The sequence below is a fragment of the Microplitis mediator genome, chromosome 4, assembly GCF_029852145.1.
Source record: "Microplitis mediator isolate UGA2020A chromosome 4, iyMicMedi2.1, whole genome shotgun sequence".
Lineage (NCBI taxonomy): Eukaryota > Metazoa > Arthropoda > Insecta > Hymenoptera > Braconidae > Microplitis > Microplitis mediator.
The window spans coordinates 3,886,163-3,901,136 of NC_079972.1; the positions used below are offsets into that span (position 1 = coordinate 3,886,163).

Consider the following 14,974-nt stretch of genomic DNA (forward strand, 5'->3'; position numbering starts at 1 on the left):
CTGATCAAAAATTATTACTTTATTGATAAAAATATACATTGTTTATCATACACGGAAAAAAATTAATCGTAAATGCAACATGATGCAGTCTTGGTAAATAAACATGGTGAAATCATGTTGCATTCACATGATTTGTCATGTTTCGGCTACATTATAATCATGTTGCGGTAACATGAGAAAATCATGTTGCATTCACATGATCTGTCATGTTTCGGCTACATGATAATCATGTTGCTGCTACATGTTGTCATGTAGCCGAAACATGACAAATCATGTTGCATTCACATGTTGCATTCACATTGGACGGGTGATCTCGTAGTAAAATAACAGTCAATAATTAATAATTTTTTTTTTTTGTATTTAATTTTAACCGACATTTATATTGATGAAGACAATAAATCCTAATTAAACTACTTAATTAACAATTTACAGATATTCTAAATGAGATTCTAAAAATGACTATATTCGTTCATGCATGATTATATATAATCATATATGATCATGTATAAACAGATCAAGTTATGTATGATCAGACCTGGCCAATTTTTGGATCTGATCATATATAGACAATTATGCATGATCATATGTAATAGTACGTGTTAAACTATGACTCACTTCTGTTCTAATATGAATCATTCGTGTTAAAATTTATTTTTGCCTATATTACTAGTCGATTACTGTGCAGATCAGTAACCAGTACTATCTTGTTTTTCTGTACAGTTGAATTCGGCTACGATATTAATATCAAGTGTGATCTAAACTTTAAAAAATTTTTGGATTCGAATATTCAAGTGAGAGAATAAGAAGATTTTCATCCAATTTTCAGTGGTAAAATTTATTGATCGTATATAATGCCAAAAACAGTGTACTTATCGAGTTCATACTATTTTTTTTGTTAGATTCCTTTATCGATACTAATTAGATTTTTTATGTTTAAAATAATGTGTTAAATGTTCGGTCACGCTCGTATAATCGTAAGTATCTGATTGACTTAAGACTCCTTGTAATGAAAGATATAAGCCTTCAAGTTCTAGTGTAGTCCACTTTTCAGTACGCTCAACGATTTGGTTAAGGAGTTCTTGAATTCCTTGCTCATTCCCATAATAAAACAATGGCTTTCGGTTTTCTCCAAAAATATTCGAAAAAACGTCTGGTTTTTTCAATTCAAATTTATCATCAGATTTACTCCGCTTCCTTTTAAGATCTGTTTAAATAAATAAAAAAATCAATTATTTTTATGTATAAAAAAAAAAGTTATGTCTCAATAAATTCTACTCTCTATCACCGAAATTCCCAGACATTCTTCCTTTTCAAATTTTACAATATGTTTATATAGGTTTTAAAAATTACTTGAGTGTATTATTCAAACTTACATTTCTTACATAAAAAATATTTCTGAATGAACGGCCCACAAATAGTGGAATTGATAAAAAAAGGTATGATTTGCTCCAAGTTCACTTAATGAAACTTTAAACTAGAGAGGTCCAATTGTTTTCTGACGGAACCACAAACAATTCACTAAAGAACTGTGAATATATATATATTATGACGAGCACGCGTTATTTTTCCCGCTCAAATTTAAAAATATTAAGGCCCGGAAACAAGAAAAGTAAGGAAGTAACTATCAACACTCAGAACTGAGCACCTGATCGTATTAGGAAATTATAAATATGAGTTGTTGTTAGTAGTAGTTAAATGGAGAGCGCAGCAAGAGGAGGTAGCGTTGACGAGCGTTGGGACCGATACCGAGGTAGAAAAGAATCGCAGTTTCATCAGTACGCTGCTAGACCACGCATCCCGATCGTGCTGTTACTAAGTAGAGCAGCTTCTCGACTATTCATAAGCTGTTCAAGTGAGCAGTGAAAAATCAATCCGATTCCGAAGTCCAAGTATTGGAATTACCGAGGCAAGGCTGGAGCAGTAGGACGACTAAATAACAGGTTTTGTCGTCATTTCAGTCTAATCTTGCAAGGATTAATTTTTATCCGTCGTTCCACCCAACAAAAAATATATTGCTAGTAGTTTAGAAAAATATTTTCAAGTCCATGACAGGTGATAAATATTATTAATCTGACAGAACCGGGTTAAAATATTTATCCGTGATCGGGAATCGGGCACATTGCCAAGTAGGTTGGTTTTCCGACTTCAAAGAAGTGCATCTACGTAATTTTTGCACAAAACCTAGGAATGAGTGTATCGTGGAGCTGGCATTCCGGCTTCACACGCTCGAGGAAACGACGTATCATCGTGGTATGCCGTGCTTACGCTCCTCTACTTTTTCATTGTAGAGCCTCACTCTATGAATCGTGGGAGTGGGTAGCAGACCGTATTAAGTTCACTGAAAGGGACCGTAGATCGTGACGCGAAACCCTGTAGGAAAGAAAGAAACCGCGGCTCGTCGCTGACTTTAATATTAAACAATGGACCATGAATAGTATATTGATTACTATCCTTCTGCACATAGCCTACTACTTTTCGGTTGTCTGCCTGAGAAAAATGTGAGCCCCCTTCAGGTTCTGCGATTGCTGAACTATCACTGAACAAACTGCCCACATCTCTTTTTTGTTGGAGTGCCATCTCTGCTGGGTCTCCGTCCATCCTCCCAACAAGTCACCTTGCTTTTATGGTGCCGTGCTTTTATGAAGAAGTTCAATTTGATGCTTTGATCCCCCACTTAAACTCCTTTTGTGCCTAATGCTCTATTTGACGTCTTTCCTGTGAACGATGCTGTCTAAAATAAGTTGAAAACATTTAAAAATGACGACAATCGAATCGACCTTGTGGTGTTAGAAAGCTTTCAAAGTTCAGATGTCCTAAAACGCATTGAACCTACCTTAATGTGCAGCTCTGAGATGTGCTTATCTCCTGGGCAAATTTAGCAATATTTTCTGCCTTCTTTGCTAGAAGCTTCATGGTTCCCTCTCAGTGTTTCATGTTATTTCCGAAAAATCAATTAACAACAGAAGATCAAGGACTACAACGAAGCCAAGAAGGTAGCAGATAAGTAGGACGACTAAAAGCAAGTACACAACAGCTTTTCCTTGCCCTTCTGGGCATACACGCGCTGTCCATCCTCCCCAACATCCCCATCTTCCACCCAGACGACCCTCTTAGCCAAAAAATATAACAAAGTGACGACTGAGGTAAACGTTAACCAGAGGTATAATAAAAAATCCTCATTGCGCGTGGTATCTAACCACAGCCACCACGAGTCCTATCTCTTTTGGGCAAAACACTACTACCCTCTCAGGAAATAAAGAGACTCTGGCCGCAGTAAGCTTGGAAAGTGGCTCACCGTGGTACTAGACTCCCAGCGATGGTTAACATGGTTGCGTAGGATGTGGTGGGATACGACCTCCCCATACCTTATGTAAAGGCCTTTCTCCACTTGTTCTCTTTCGGGTTCCCAATAAGCAATTATCCGCTTATTCATTCCCTGATAAATTTTTCATCTCCCGATCTGTGAGACACTCTAATTATTTAAGTCAAATCAAAGCTAGAGAACAGCTCGGGCAGCTCACTTGAACAAGAGCCAAGGTCAGTTCTTGCTGATAGCTCCCAAGTCGAAACAGTCTTACTGGAAGCCTGACCTGATTAATCGGAGTGCAGAACCGGCAACAACAATAAGACATCTGGAGAGACACCTCGTGGACTTTTCAACTGGCGAACCACCTTGACAGGCTGATCAACTTACACTCCAAGCGTAGAGAATTGGGTGTGGGAAACAGCAAAGAAGAGCTAGTCCATCCAAAAGATGAACTTACTAAAAGAAAGCTGGCTTGCGTCAGCTGTGAAGAGCTATAAAGCACCAATTAGGAAGTTGATTGACTGGAGTCGTGAGAATAGGATAGATCTGTGTCATCCTAAGGGTTTAGACCCAGCAAGATTCTTGGCTGGTTGACTCTTTAAAGAGGGACTTACATGTGGTACAATCTTAGTGTACAAGTCAGCAGTTGTTAGCTTCTGTTCTAAAAAGGAATCCAATAATCTCTCTTCGAACTTCCTGGCGTGGCAGGCACAAAATGGAATCTTCATTGCCAAACTTAGAGACGCAATTTTTTTTAGTTATGGACGCATTGACCTTATTCGACTGGCTTACAAAGGAAACGTCGATTCTAGCGTTCATTGAAGTGGCAAGGAGAACTGCTAATATTCTTCTTCTGGCTTCAGGTCATCGCATTCGCGAACTGGCTTGGCTAAGAATTTCCAAGGACTATACGACTAATCTGAGTAATGAAATTAAGTTGTGGCCTACCTTCGGGTCCAAGACAGACCGGGCTAGTAGGTTAGTCAACAAGTTCAGAAACTCGAAAATTCTTGATGAAGCTCTTAAAAATATGAGCGATAGCTCATTCGATTCGAGATAACGTCTAGAAACAATATTTTTCGCCAAGCAGTTTGCCGGAGTCATATGCTGTATTCAAAGAGACCATTAAGTCACGTAATGAGCTGCCGAAGTTAGACGCACTCATGGTAAAATTTTTCGACAGGCAAGTCGGCAAAATGATTTACGCGGTGAATGCGCAACAAACGTTTTATTCGAAGAATTAAAAGGAACATAATGATTTTAGCAAGAAGTCAAGACACGACAAGATATTGCAAGGACATGTCGCACAATATTTCAACCGAGAGATAAATACAAACCGAGAGTAAATCAGTCCGAAAGCCCCGGGACAAGCACGAAAACAGCATGCTAGGTACGGTCGAAGAGGTCATCCTCGCAGATTTAAATCACGGTGGAAACACCGTGGAAGTGTAACCACCGTGGATCCACCGTGGTTACACGGTGGGTTTGTTCCATTTCACCACCGGGTATACACAGTGTATCCACTGTGATTACGTGGTGTATCCACCGTGATTCTACGGTGGCTTGACCACTGTGTATACACGGTGTTTTCACTGGGATTACGGGGTATCCACCGTGATTCCACGGTGACTTTGTGCTATTTCACCACCGTGGTTCCACGGTGTATCCGCCGCGTATTCACAGTGGAAACATCGTGTATACACAGTAGTCAAGCCACCGTGGAATCACGGTGGATACACCGCGTAATCACAGTGGTAAAATGGAACAAACCCGCCGTGTTTCCACCGTGATTCAAGTCTGCGAAGGCATGTACGCTAAAAACAATGATGAATGGTGTCTGGACAGTGGTTGCACCAGCCATATGCGCAATCAGAAAAACATGTTTAGAAGCTTCGAGCATACGAACAGTGAGTTATCGCTAGCAAATAGCAAGTGCGCAAAAATTACGGGCACAGGAAGCGTTAAATTGAGGGTGCATGAGGGTGACGTATATCTCAAAAATGTGTTATATGTATCCGAACTACGCACAAACTTGCTATCCGTCGCTAAAGCAACAGACCTCAATTACAAAGTGACTTTTTGGAAGGATAAAGCTTCGATTACGAGTGGTCATAAAGTGGTCCTAAGTGCAAAACGATGCGGAAATCTATACTTCATCCAGAAAGACAATTATGCAGGAAACGCCGAAGTTGAAAAAAACGGTCATAAACCAATTGATGTGTGGCATAAAAAAATAGACCATTTAAATGAACGTAATCTAAAGTTAATGGTAAAAAATGGTGGAGTGCACGGTGTTGAGATAAACACGAACGAAAAATTATCGGAGTGTGAAATATGTCTCAGTGAGAAACAGACAAAACTACCGTTTGTGAAGAATGTCAAACAACGCACGCGCGATTTATTTGAAATTGTACGAAGTGATGTGTGTGGACCGTAGAGACACGCATCACTTGGAGGGAAAAACTATTCCGTGACATTTACTGATGATAAATCACGTTAGTGCAAAGTCTACTTTGAAAAAAAAAAATCGGAAATTTTAAGTGTATTTGAGATTTTAAAAAATGAAGTGGAGACGGGACGAAAAATAAAGGCACTTTAGACGGATAATGGTACCGAGTACTGTAATCAAGAATTTGTAAATTTCCTGAAGAAACATAGTATCCGACGGCACCTTACGAGTCCATACACCCCTCAGCAGAACGGCATAGCCGAATGAAAAAATAGGACGCTGGTGGAAATGGCGCGCTGCATGATGTGGCAGACGGGAGCCCTACCACATTTGTGGGCTGCCTAGGTGCGCAACAAGCTCATTGAATGAAGGAATACCGTACACACAGTAGACGGGGAAGACCCCCTCTCTACATGCAAGTATTCGGATTAAAAGTGCATGTACTCAACAAGAAACAAAGAGGAAAATTTGAATCCAGGTCGGAGCCGGGGATTTTTGTGGGTTATTCGCAAAAATCTAAAGCTTATCGAATTTACATGTCAAGCGGAAAAAATTTTGTTGTTAGCCGTGACGTTAAATTTTCAAGTTACTCGGGTTTTAAACGGGAATACTGCGAAATAATGGATGAAGAAAACGCGATAGAGATTGATCTCATAGATGTCGAGGACAAGGTCGAGCCGGAAAGAAGACGAGCTCCAAAAAGAGGGGCTACTGTGTCATGGAGCGAATTAGTTCAGCCAGCTAAACGTGGACGAGGTCGTCAAACAATGGTGCGTTCAGGATCAGTGGAAAAACCACGGAAAAGGTACCCGTCAGCGGACCCACAGAATGAAATCCCAGAAGAAAGAGGGGCAGCACAAATTGAGTACAATGATGACGTTTTTGAACACGTGAACTTAACAATGACGGCAGATCCAGTCATATGGAAGCAAGCAAGCAAATTGCCAGATGCAGACGTATGGAAAAAAGCGTTGGAAGATTAATACCTCGAGCAAATCAAAGACTGCACGTGGGAGATAGTGGAGCGGTCTGCTGATAGAAAAATCATCGGGAGCCGATTCGTATTATGCCAAAATACGACAACAATTCAGAAAAAAAGATAGCTCGACTAGTTGCAAAAGGGTGCTCACAGTAACCTGGAGAGGATTTTTATGAAACCGATTCACTAGTGGCCCGTTCCACATCAATCAAGGTGCTGGCAACATTAGCAGTGGAGAAGAAGCTTGCAATTCACCAGGCTGACGTGGTGACAGCATATCTACACGGAGGACTTGAAGAAAGTGTTTATATGTGTGTTCCTGAGCAGTTAAAAGAAGTGCTAGTGAAAGTCGTGAATAACGAACCAGTGGGTCCAGTGGATATAAGTGTACGCGATGATAAAATAATTCAAACCACCAAGTGTTGGCTAAAAAAAATCATAGGCACAAACGACATTGTGTGTATTGAAAAAAGCTCTGTATGCCTGACGTCAAGCGGGATGTCAGTGGCACAAGAAACTCGTAAACCAATCGTATGAATTGGACTTTAAACCAATGCCACAAGACCCGTGTCTGTTCATATGCTAGAAAGATGGGAAATGTGTGATAATTGATGTGCATGTTGACGACATAATAATGCCGAGCGATGACGAAGAGTGGGTGAATGAAATAAAAAGATCTTTGTCTGATTCGTTTGAAATTAAGGACCTAGGTAGAATCAATCGTTATTTAGGTATTGAGTTTTCATAGGACGAAAATGATTGTGTGTCTTTAAAACAGGAGTTCTACACTAAAAATATTCTAAAGCGATTTAGCATGGAAATTGTAACCCCGTGAAAATACCTATGGAAATAAATTGTAAATTGTTGAAGAATGAACGTGTAAATGAAGAAGAAATGCGTAAACACCCGTACCAATCACTCAGTGGTGGGTTAATGTACTTAGCAGTAACGACAAAACTGGACATAGCTTTTACAGTAAACTATTTAAGCCAATTCAATAATAGTTATGTCACATCGCATTGGAATACTGTGAAGCGCGTGTTACGATATTTGAAAAGAACGTGCATTCCATGCACGTAGGGAATTATGAAGATTTTGATTTTTAAGATTTGTTAGGGCAGTTTGAATCCAAAAAAATAAGAAAACAATCGAAGAAATTTTTAATGTGTCGACATTTTTTTCAAATTCAAATTTTCAAATCCCACATGCATACAGATTACAACGCGGTTTGGTTTTTTTGTTTCTGATAATCCGTTTTTGAGTTAGAGATGAGGCCGTGGTGGGTGAAATTATTTTGGTGCTCCACAACCATGCTTATAACTTTGTAACAACATGGTATTTTTTAATAAAAATTTAGGAATATTATATTCAATGTATACTTTATAAAACAGAAGAAACCCAATCCCCAAATTCTTTTATTATCCCAGTCGAAAAAATTCCTGAAAATCACCTATTCTTTTGATCCTCACAGTAGCTATCCCCCTTAAATACAATAAAATAATTAAAAAAATTAAAAGACATTAATGTAATAATTAACTCTATCACTTACAATTTCAAGAAAATCGTTTTGAATTTTAATTTTAAGCGACTCCCTCGCAGATTTGAATCATGGTGGAAACACGGTGGGTTTGTTCCATTTTACCACTGTGATTACGCGGTGTATCCACCGTGATTCCACGGTGGCTTGACCACTGTGTATACACGGTTTTTCCACTGTGATTACGCGGTGGATACACCGTGGAACCACGGTGGTGAAATAGTACAAAGCCACCGTGGAATCACGGTGGATACACCGCGTAATCACAGTGGATACACTGTGTATACCCGGTGGTGAAATGGAACAAACCCACCGTGTAACCACGGTGGATCCACGGTGTTTACACTTCCACGGTGTTTCCACCGTGATTCAAATCTGCGAGGGCTACTATATTTCAAAAGATTTAAGTTCTAATTGGAAGAATATTTATGGATCAAATGACAATGCAACAGCATATTATATGCAATTTTGTACTTGAAATACATGCAAGCTCACGCAGCACGAAAAAGCTGTCAACTTTTTATCAAATATAAATTGAAAATTAGTTATTACGTCAGCAATCGTTGACTCAAATTCAACAAAAAGTCAGCAATTCTTTTTTCGTTTCACTTGAGAGTCTGTATTCCAGCAAAACGAAAAGAGATTACTCAAGAAATATGAGTAACTCGACGGTGCAATCATGATTGAATAACCCACTGGTATTAAGGAAAATAAAGTCGTACGTCGCTGGAAATCTGAGCAAATGACGGTTAAAACGGCTAAAAGTAATTTCATCGAAAAACCGGAGTATACTAACAGTAAAAATAAAATCATAAATACAAGTATGACACTCATTTTAATATTAAAGCTATAGCTTAGCCACTTAGTATTTATTATCCATATACGGTATCACATTTGAACATGCACGCTAGTGATGCAATCATTTTTAAGATACGTTCATCATTCGACTTTATAATTACATAAGTATTATCAGGCACTACTCAAAAATATTTTTTCAACTTTTTCTATGCTAACGAAAAATTGAGGAAGACAAATAAGCTTTAATTAAGAAAGTTTAAAAATATTAATCTTTTCTGTTGGTCGCATTCATACATTATCTTTTCTAAAGTTGTTTGCATGTCGAAATATCTGAAAATGTTTGGATTAAAAGAAAATACTGTACTTTGATTGAATCGTGACGGTGGGTAGCTTAATTTGGATTTAGATTCAGTTTTCATTTTGGAACTTCTTGTCACCGGCCCTTTTAAAACTTCAGCTACAACTGGTTGTTTTAAGACTTCCATTTTTCTCTTTTTTTTTTGTTCCCAAACTTGAAGGAAATCGCCTAGTTAGAATGTATGTGAAAGAAAAGAATAGAATTATTAGTTTCTATGAATCTTATGTGGGATAATAATTCAATCATCATCATCAAGGTCAATAATCATTTCTTTTTATTTTTAGAAGAGTAATTGCTCTTGTGAAGAATGGAACCATACTGAGTCCAGCATGATTCCAGAGTGGTTTTGTGCCATTTTTTTAGAGTAATTCCAGACTGAAATCAGACTGAATCCAGGGCATATCTAAAGTATTCCCAGAGTGTATTCAGAGTAATTCAAGAGTATAAATTCAGAGTTAATCTAGAGCAAATTCTGAGCAAATCCAATGTATCTCCAGAATGAAACTAGAGTGTTTCCAGAGTAAAACCAGGAAGTTTTCAGAACGAATTAAAATTGTTCTTTAGAGAGGAACCGCATTTTAACCAGAGCAAATCTAAAATAAAACCGATGTGTACTACGTGTGTCCTCAAGATGTATCCAGAATAAATTAAGACTAAAAATTCAGAGTGAATCCCGAAAAATTTTAACACAAAATTTTAAATAATGCTCAATTATATTTACAAAAATTATATTTTGGAATGTTCAAAAAGGATTTAAAAAGTTAAAGTTGTTTTAATAAAATTCTGGGGGTACCTCGTTTTGCCTCCCCTTCCCTATATCTTAAAAAATATAAAAAAATACATGTATGAAAATATGAAAAAAAAAAATCTCAGCGTCGGTTAGCCCTGCGGGCCAGCCCCAAAACTTCCCGCGGTTTTCGAGCTCTTCGCTCAAAAACATTAGTGTGAATACATTTTCGAGCTCTTTGAGCTTGAAAATGCTCTTACATGCAATTGTTTTTTTATGAGTCTTTTAAGCTCTAACAAGTTACGTCTTATGTTAAAGTTTGATAATTTAAGAATCAAAAATCATTAATGAACATGCGGTTTTTAAATTTTTAGTTCTGATTATGTTCAATAAAATAAATAAAGTGAGATAGAAATCAATGTCAGTAATGAAAATAAAGATTTAAATGAGTTTTGACTCAGATCAGAGCAATAATATATAAAATATCCATGAAAAATATTAAAAACTGTGTTTTTTAAATTTTTTTGTTGATAATATGATTCAAACTAAAGAACGAGTTAGATGAAATTATATGGGGATCGAAAGGGACTATAAAGACGAAGAATTGGTATGATTTTGGACATATTCTGATACATTGATTGGTTCAGTCGTTTCAAATATATTTGGAAAAAACCGTTTTTTAGGATTTGGTTCTCCCACGATATTTCTTTGATAAATGATCCGATTTTTATGTTTGAAGTGGCAATCTACCCATTTTGATGATGTCTAAAGCTGATCAGATTTTGAAATCATTTGGTTCAGTTATTTACAAGATATTTGCAAAAAACCGTTTTTCACTATTTCTTATTATTACGCTACTTTTTAGACAAATGACCCGATTTTGATGGTTGAGGTGGCAATCGACGCGATTTAATAAATTCTGAAGCTGATCAGATTTTGGAATTGTTTAGTTAAGTTGTTTCGAAGATATTCGCAAAAAACCGTTTTTTACCATTTCTTTCTCCCGCGATAACTCTCGAACGATTTATCCGATTGAGATGGCTAGGGCAGCAATCGACGCATTTTATCAATTTCTAGAGCTGTTTAGATTTTGGAGCCGATCGTTTGAGCCGTTTCTGAGAAATCAATAAAAAACTAAAAAAAAAATTTTTTTCTTTTGTAATTCACCAATATTTTCGAGTTTACTTGATCAAATGATCTGAAATTTTCAGAAAAGTAGATGGCCAACAAGCTCTTTCGATTGCCGCTTTGATCATACAAATCGGTTCATTAGTTAAAAAGTTATAGACCGGTCACACACGTACATACACATAAATGCATACAGACGCTCGGACATCATTCTGAAAATAGTCAGAATAGCTTCCTAGGACCTCAAAACGTCGACATCTGATCTAATTTCGATTTTCGCAAATCGGGGTGAAAACATTAACTTCCCGAATTTTTCGAAAATCGTCGATTTTCTTAGCGGGAAGTTGAAAAATATATTTTAAGTACATAAAAAATATATAATTTTTTCACTTTATTTTTCTTCTGTTGTTGGTTAAATTACCAATACATTCTTATATTTTCATAATCATATATTTTATATATTTGAAATATGTTCTTAGTATAATTTTTTAATATTTTCGAACATGTATTTCTTATATATTCTAAGATATATTTTTAATATATTTAAATTACATTTAAAATACGTACAAGAATCAGCCAGATGATAGCTATTAAAAACATATTTTTGATACCGATTTAATATACAATACCGCAAAAAAATAAAAGGAACAGAAACATTTTTGAAATATTTTAGTGATTTTTGCAAGGCTGTAACCAGAATATTTGGTCTCGAATGACCTGACAATGACTTTTTCACATCATTTATTCATTCTTCATCGTTACTTGCAAATATGTCATCCATGTATATCGCTACATGTATCATATTAATCCCTTTGTGGGCAACAAACTTACATCTATCCTGTGGCAGACTTAAACTCTAATACATTTAATTTTTCTACAAGTTTTTTATGTCGCTTAACGCTCGATTGATGTAAGCCATATCGTGACTTTGGTACGAAACACACATTCATTTCTGCCATTATACCCTCTCTCCAGCACTTAGCTGTGTTTATCACGTTTGTGTCGCTCATTGCCTTTTAACTGGAACCCACTGGTTCACCCACGATTATCTTTTCGATAATTTCATTCATACACTCGAGTACCTTCATGTAGACACTCTCCGATAGATCACCGTTTAAGTATGCAATCACTATGTCTATCTGATGAACCTGTAAGCCGTACTCCACTGCTATCACTGCCAATATCCTCACTGACGTTGATCTGACCACTGATAAAGAGGTTTCATTGAAATCTTGCCTCAGCGTTGCGCGTGCATGATTAATTTATTGTCCTCGTTTACTATCATCACTCCCGTGTTCCGGAAGATCACTTCATGCCCATGATCCGTGGCCCTTACCACTGATAGTAAATTTGTCCTTAAATTTGGTACGCACGATACACTTTTCAAGTCTAAGTCCCACCGATCATCACCGCTATCTACTTTTAACCAGACGATTCCCGTTCCTAATTTTTTTGTATTTTTATCTGTTAACAAGCTCAGTTCAGCAGACTTAGGTTCGTATTCCTTGAATTTCCATTTGTTCCGATCTCCCGCGTACATCATCTATTCAGTGGTACTCAACAATGGCTTTGTCCCCTCGTAGTTCTCTACAGAATTCCTGGCACTGAACATTTTATTTTTTTCCGGACAGTGCTCTGCGATATGCCCTTTTTTGTGGTATTTGAAATACTCTACATTGCGCATAAATTTTTCATCCCGCGAGTTAGCCGGCCCTGGTTTTACCTGTTCGACGCAGAACTCTGCGATGTGTTTTCTAATTACATCACCCCCTGCCTTCCGCGACGAAGTCAGCTTCTTCAGCAAATACTCTTTTTGTGCTGGCCTTTCCAATTCATATGTCGTCTTTATCCTGTCCCAGATCTCCTTCCAAGTATCCAGATCATCATATGTGACTGATTCAACTGTTCCAAGGGCTCTCAAAATCTACGATATTGCTGTTCTTTCGTTTTGACCCACGACCATTTCGCTTCTTCTCTTGTCACCAACTTAGCGTACTCACCGATTACGTGCTTCCATAGATCATTGTCCATAAGGAGCTTTTTTACTTTTGCCTTCCATGATCTGTAATTGCCTGCACACAGAAGATCGATCAATAAAGAAACTGGCTTATGTTATTTTCACTTTCACAACCATTCTATTTACAACACGTCTATTTGTCCGGCTGATCCAAGCTCACACATTGTTCCTGCCAAGCGCAATTGCTACGGTATCGAAAATTCTGGAAGCGTTCCCGCATGCTGTCACTCTTGTAATTACATTTTTAATACAAAAAACCAGATTATTTTGCGGTTGCGTTATCCGGGCCCATACCCTAATAAGGATATGATCTGGTTTATGGTTAAATAAAGTACCAACTTACTGACTAGCGAGGGACGAGAGACACACGTAAGAGTATACATTATTCGACAATGTACGGTACATGCTCTGAACATTGTAACTTCAACAGAATATCTCGAAACATTCCCTCAACCATCGAAATCGCATCATTTGTTGAAGAAATATAGTTGATGAAAAGAATGGAAAAAAATGTTTTTTCTAATAAGGTCAAAATGGTAGAACTGATTGATTTTAAAGTTTTGTCAGCGTAAGGGGCTGAAAACTGTATCAAACGCTACATTAAGTATCAACTAAGTAAGTATTAAATATCAACATCAGTTATTAGTGAGTTCAAAAATTATTAGTGTCAAAAAATTAAAAAAATAACAATTTATTAAACATTTTCCGGATAAGTAATTTAATAAATGTATCAAAAATTTCACTGGCTCGGTCTTTATAGTCTTTTTCGATTGTCTTATAATTTATTATGATCGGTAGATTAGTTAAAATAAAATTGTCAGCGAAGTAATTTAAAAATCGCCTTTATTTATATTTTTCTCGAAAACTTCAACTGTTGACGCATTGATTTGATTCAACCTTTCGTTTGACTCTCAATCGTAATCACTCCTATCGATTTCTGTGCGAGTTCATTGTTTTTGTCAAGCCAGATTTTGATCAAAAATCTAAAAAACACTCTTTTCCTAATTATTTCCGATTTCTAAATTCTTATATCTTTATAGGAAACGCAACTTTTTCGGGCTTGGAGCTCGAAAATATATTAACTAAGGTACCCGCGGGCAATAAGGCCTGTCGGGTAATAAGGCCTAAGTGACAGAAATGATATTAAAAATAACCGCCTCCGCTAAAGGCTACTCTAGTAGAAGGGTCTTGCATATAGATGTTACGACAAGTTTATAGAGTCCCGATACCACGTTCCTTGTCTTCTATATTTCATCATCCGTCATATGATGTCGTAGCGCAGAAGAAATCATAAAAAACAATCTAGTCTTCTGACTCTTAAAAAGGATACTGATAGTTTTAAGTGCTGTTGAGCAAAGCGATCTAGTCTCCTGTCTTTAATAAAGTATTGTTGCTAATTTAAGTGATGATTCATCTCTAATAACAATTTCATTAAGTATAATTAAACTGTTCCAGTTTGCTTAACCCGTAGGCCTTATTACCCTACCATAGTAAAATAAGGCCTATTCGTATGGTTTCTGTAAAAGTTTAATTTTTTGTTTGTTTGTGGTATAAATTACCATTATTTTATTCTATTTTATGGCTAATGTATTGAAATAAAGATTAATGATACATTCCGATAATTAAATGCAATATTTTCGATTCTATTCGAAATCTCCCTTAGCTAAGCCTTAT

At 37.0% G+C, this 14,974-nt stretch overlaps 1 protein-coding gene across 1 annotated transcript in view; it reads right to left on the bottom strand.

Moving 5' to 3' along the window:
• Positions 1-713: 713 nt before the first annotated feature.
• The window catches only part of LOC130666455 (ATPase family AAA domain-containing protein 2-like), a 29,466-nt gene continuing 15,205 nt past the window's right edge, over positions 714-14,974 (bottom strand). Inside the window, exons 8-9 of the mRNA XM_057467461.1 lie at positions 9,435-9,596; positions 714-1,204 (exon numbers count right to left, since the gene is read on the bottom strand). Coding sequence (XP_057323444.1) covers positions 915-1,204; positions 9,435-9,596 — 452 coding nt within the window. The 3' untranslated portion in view covers positions 714-914. The remainder of the gene's footprint in view (positions 1,205-9,434; positions 9,597-14,974) is intronic.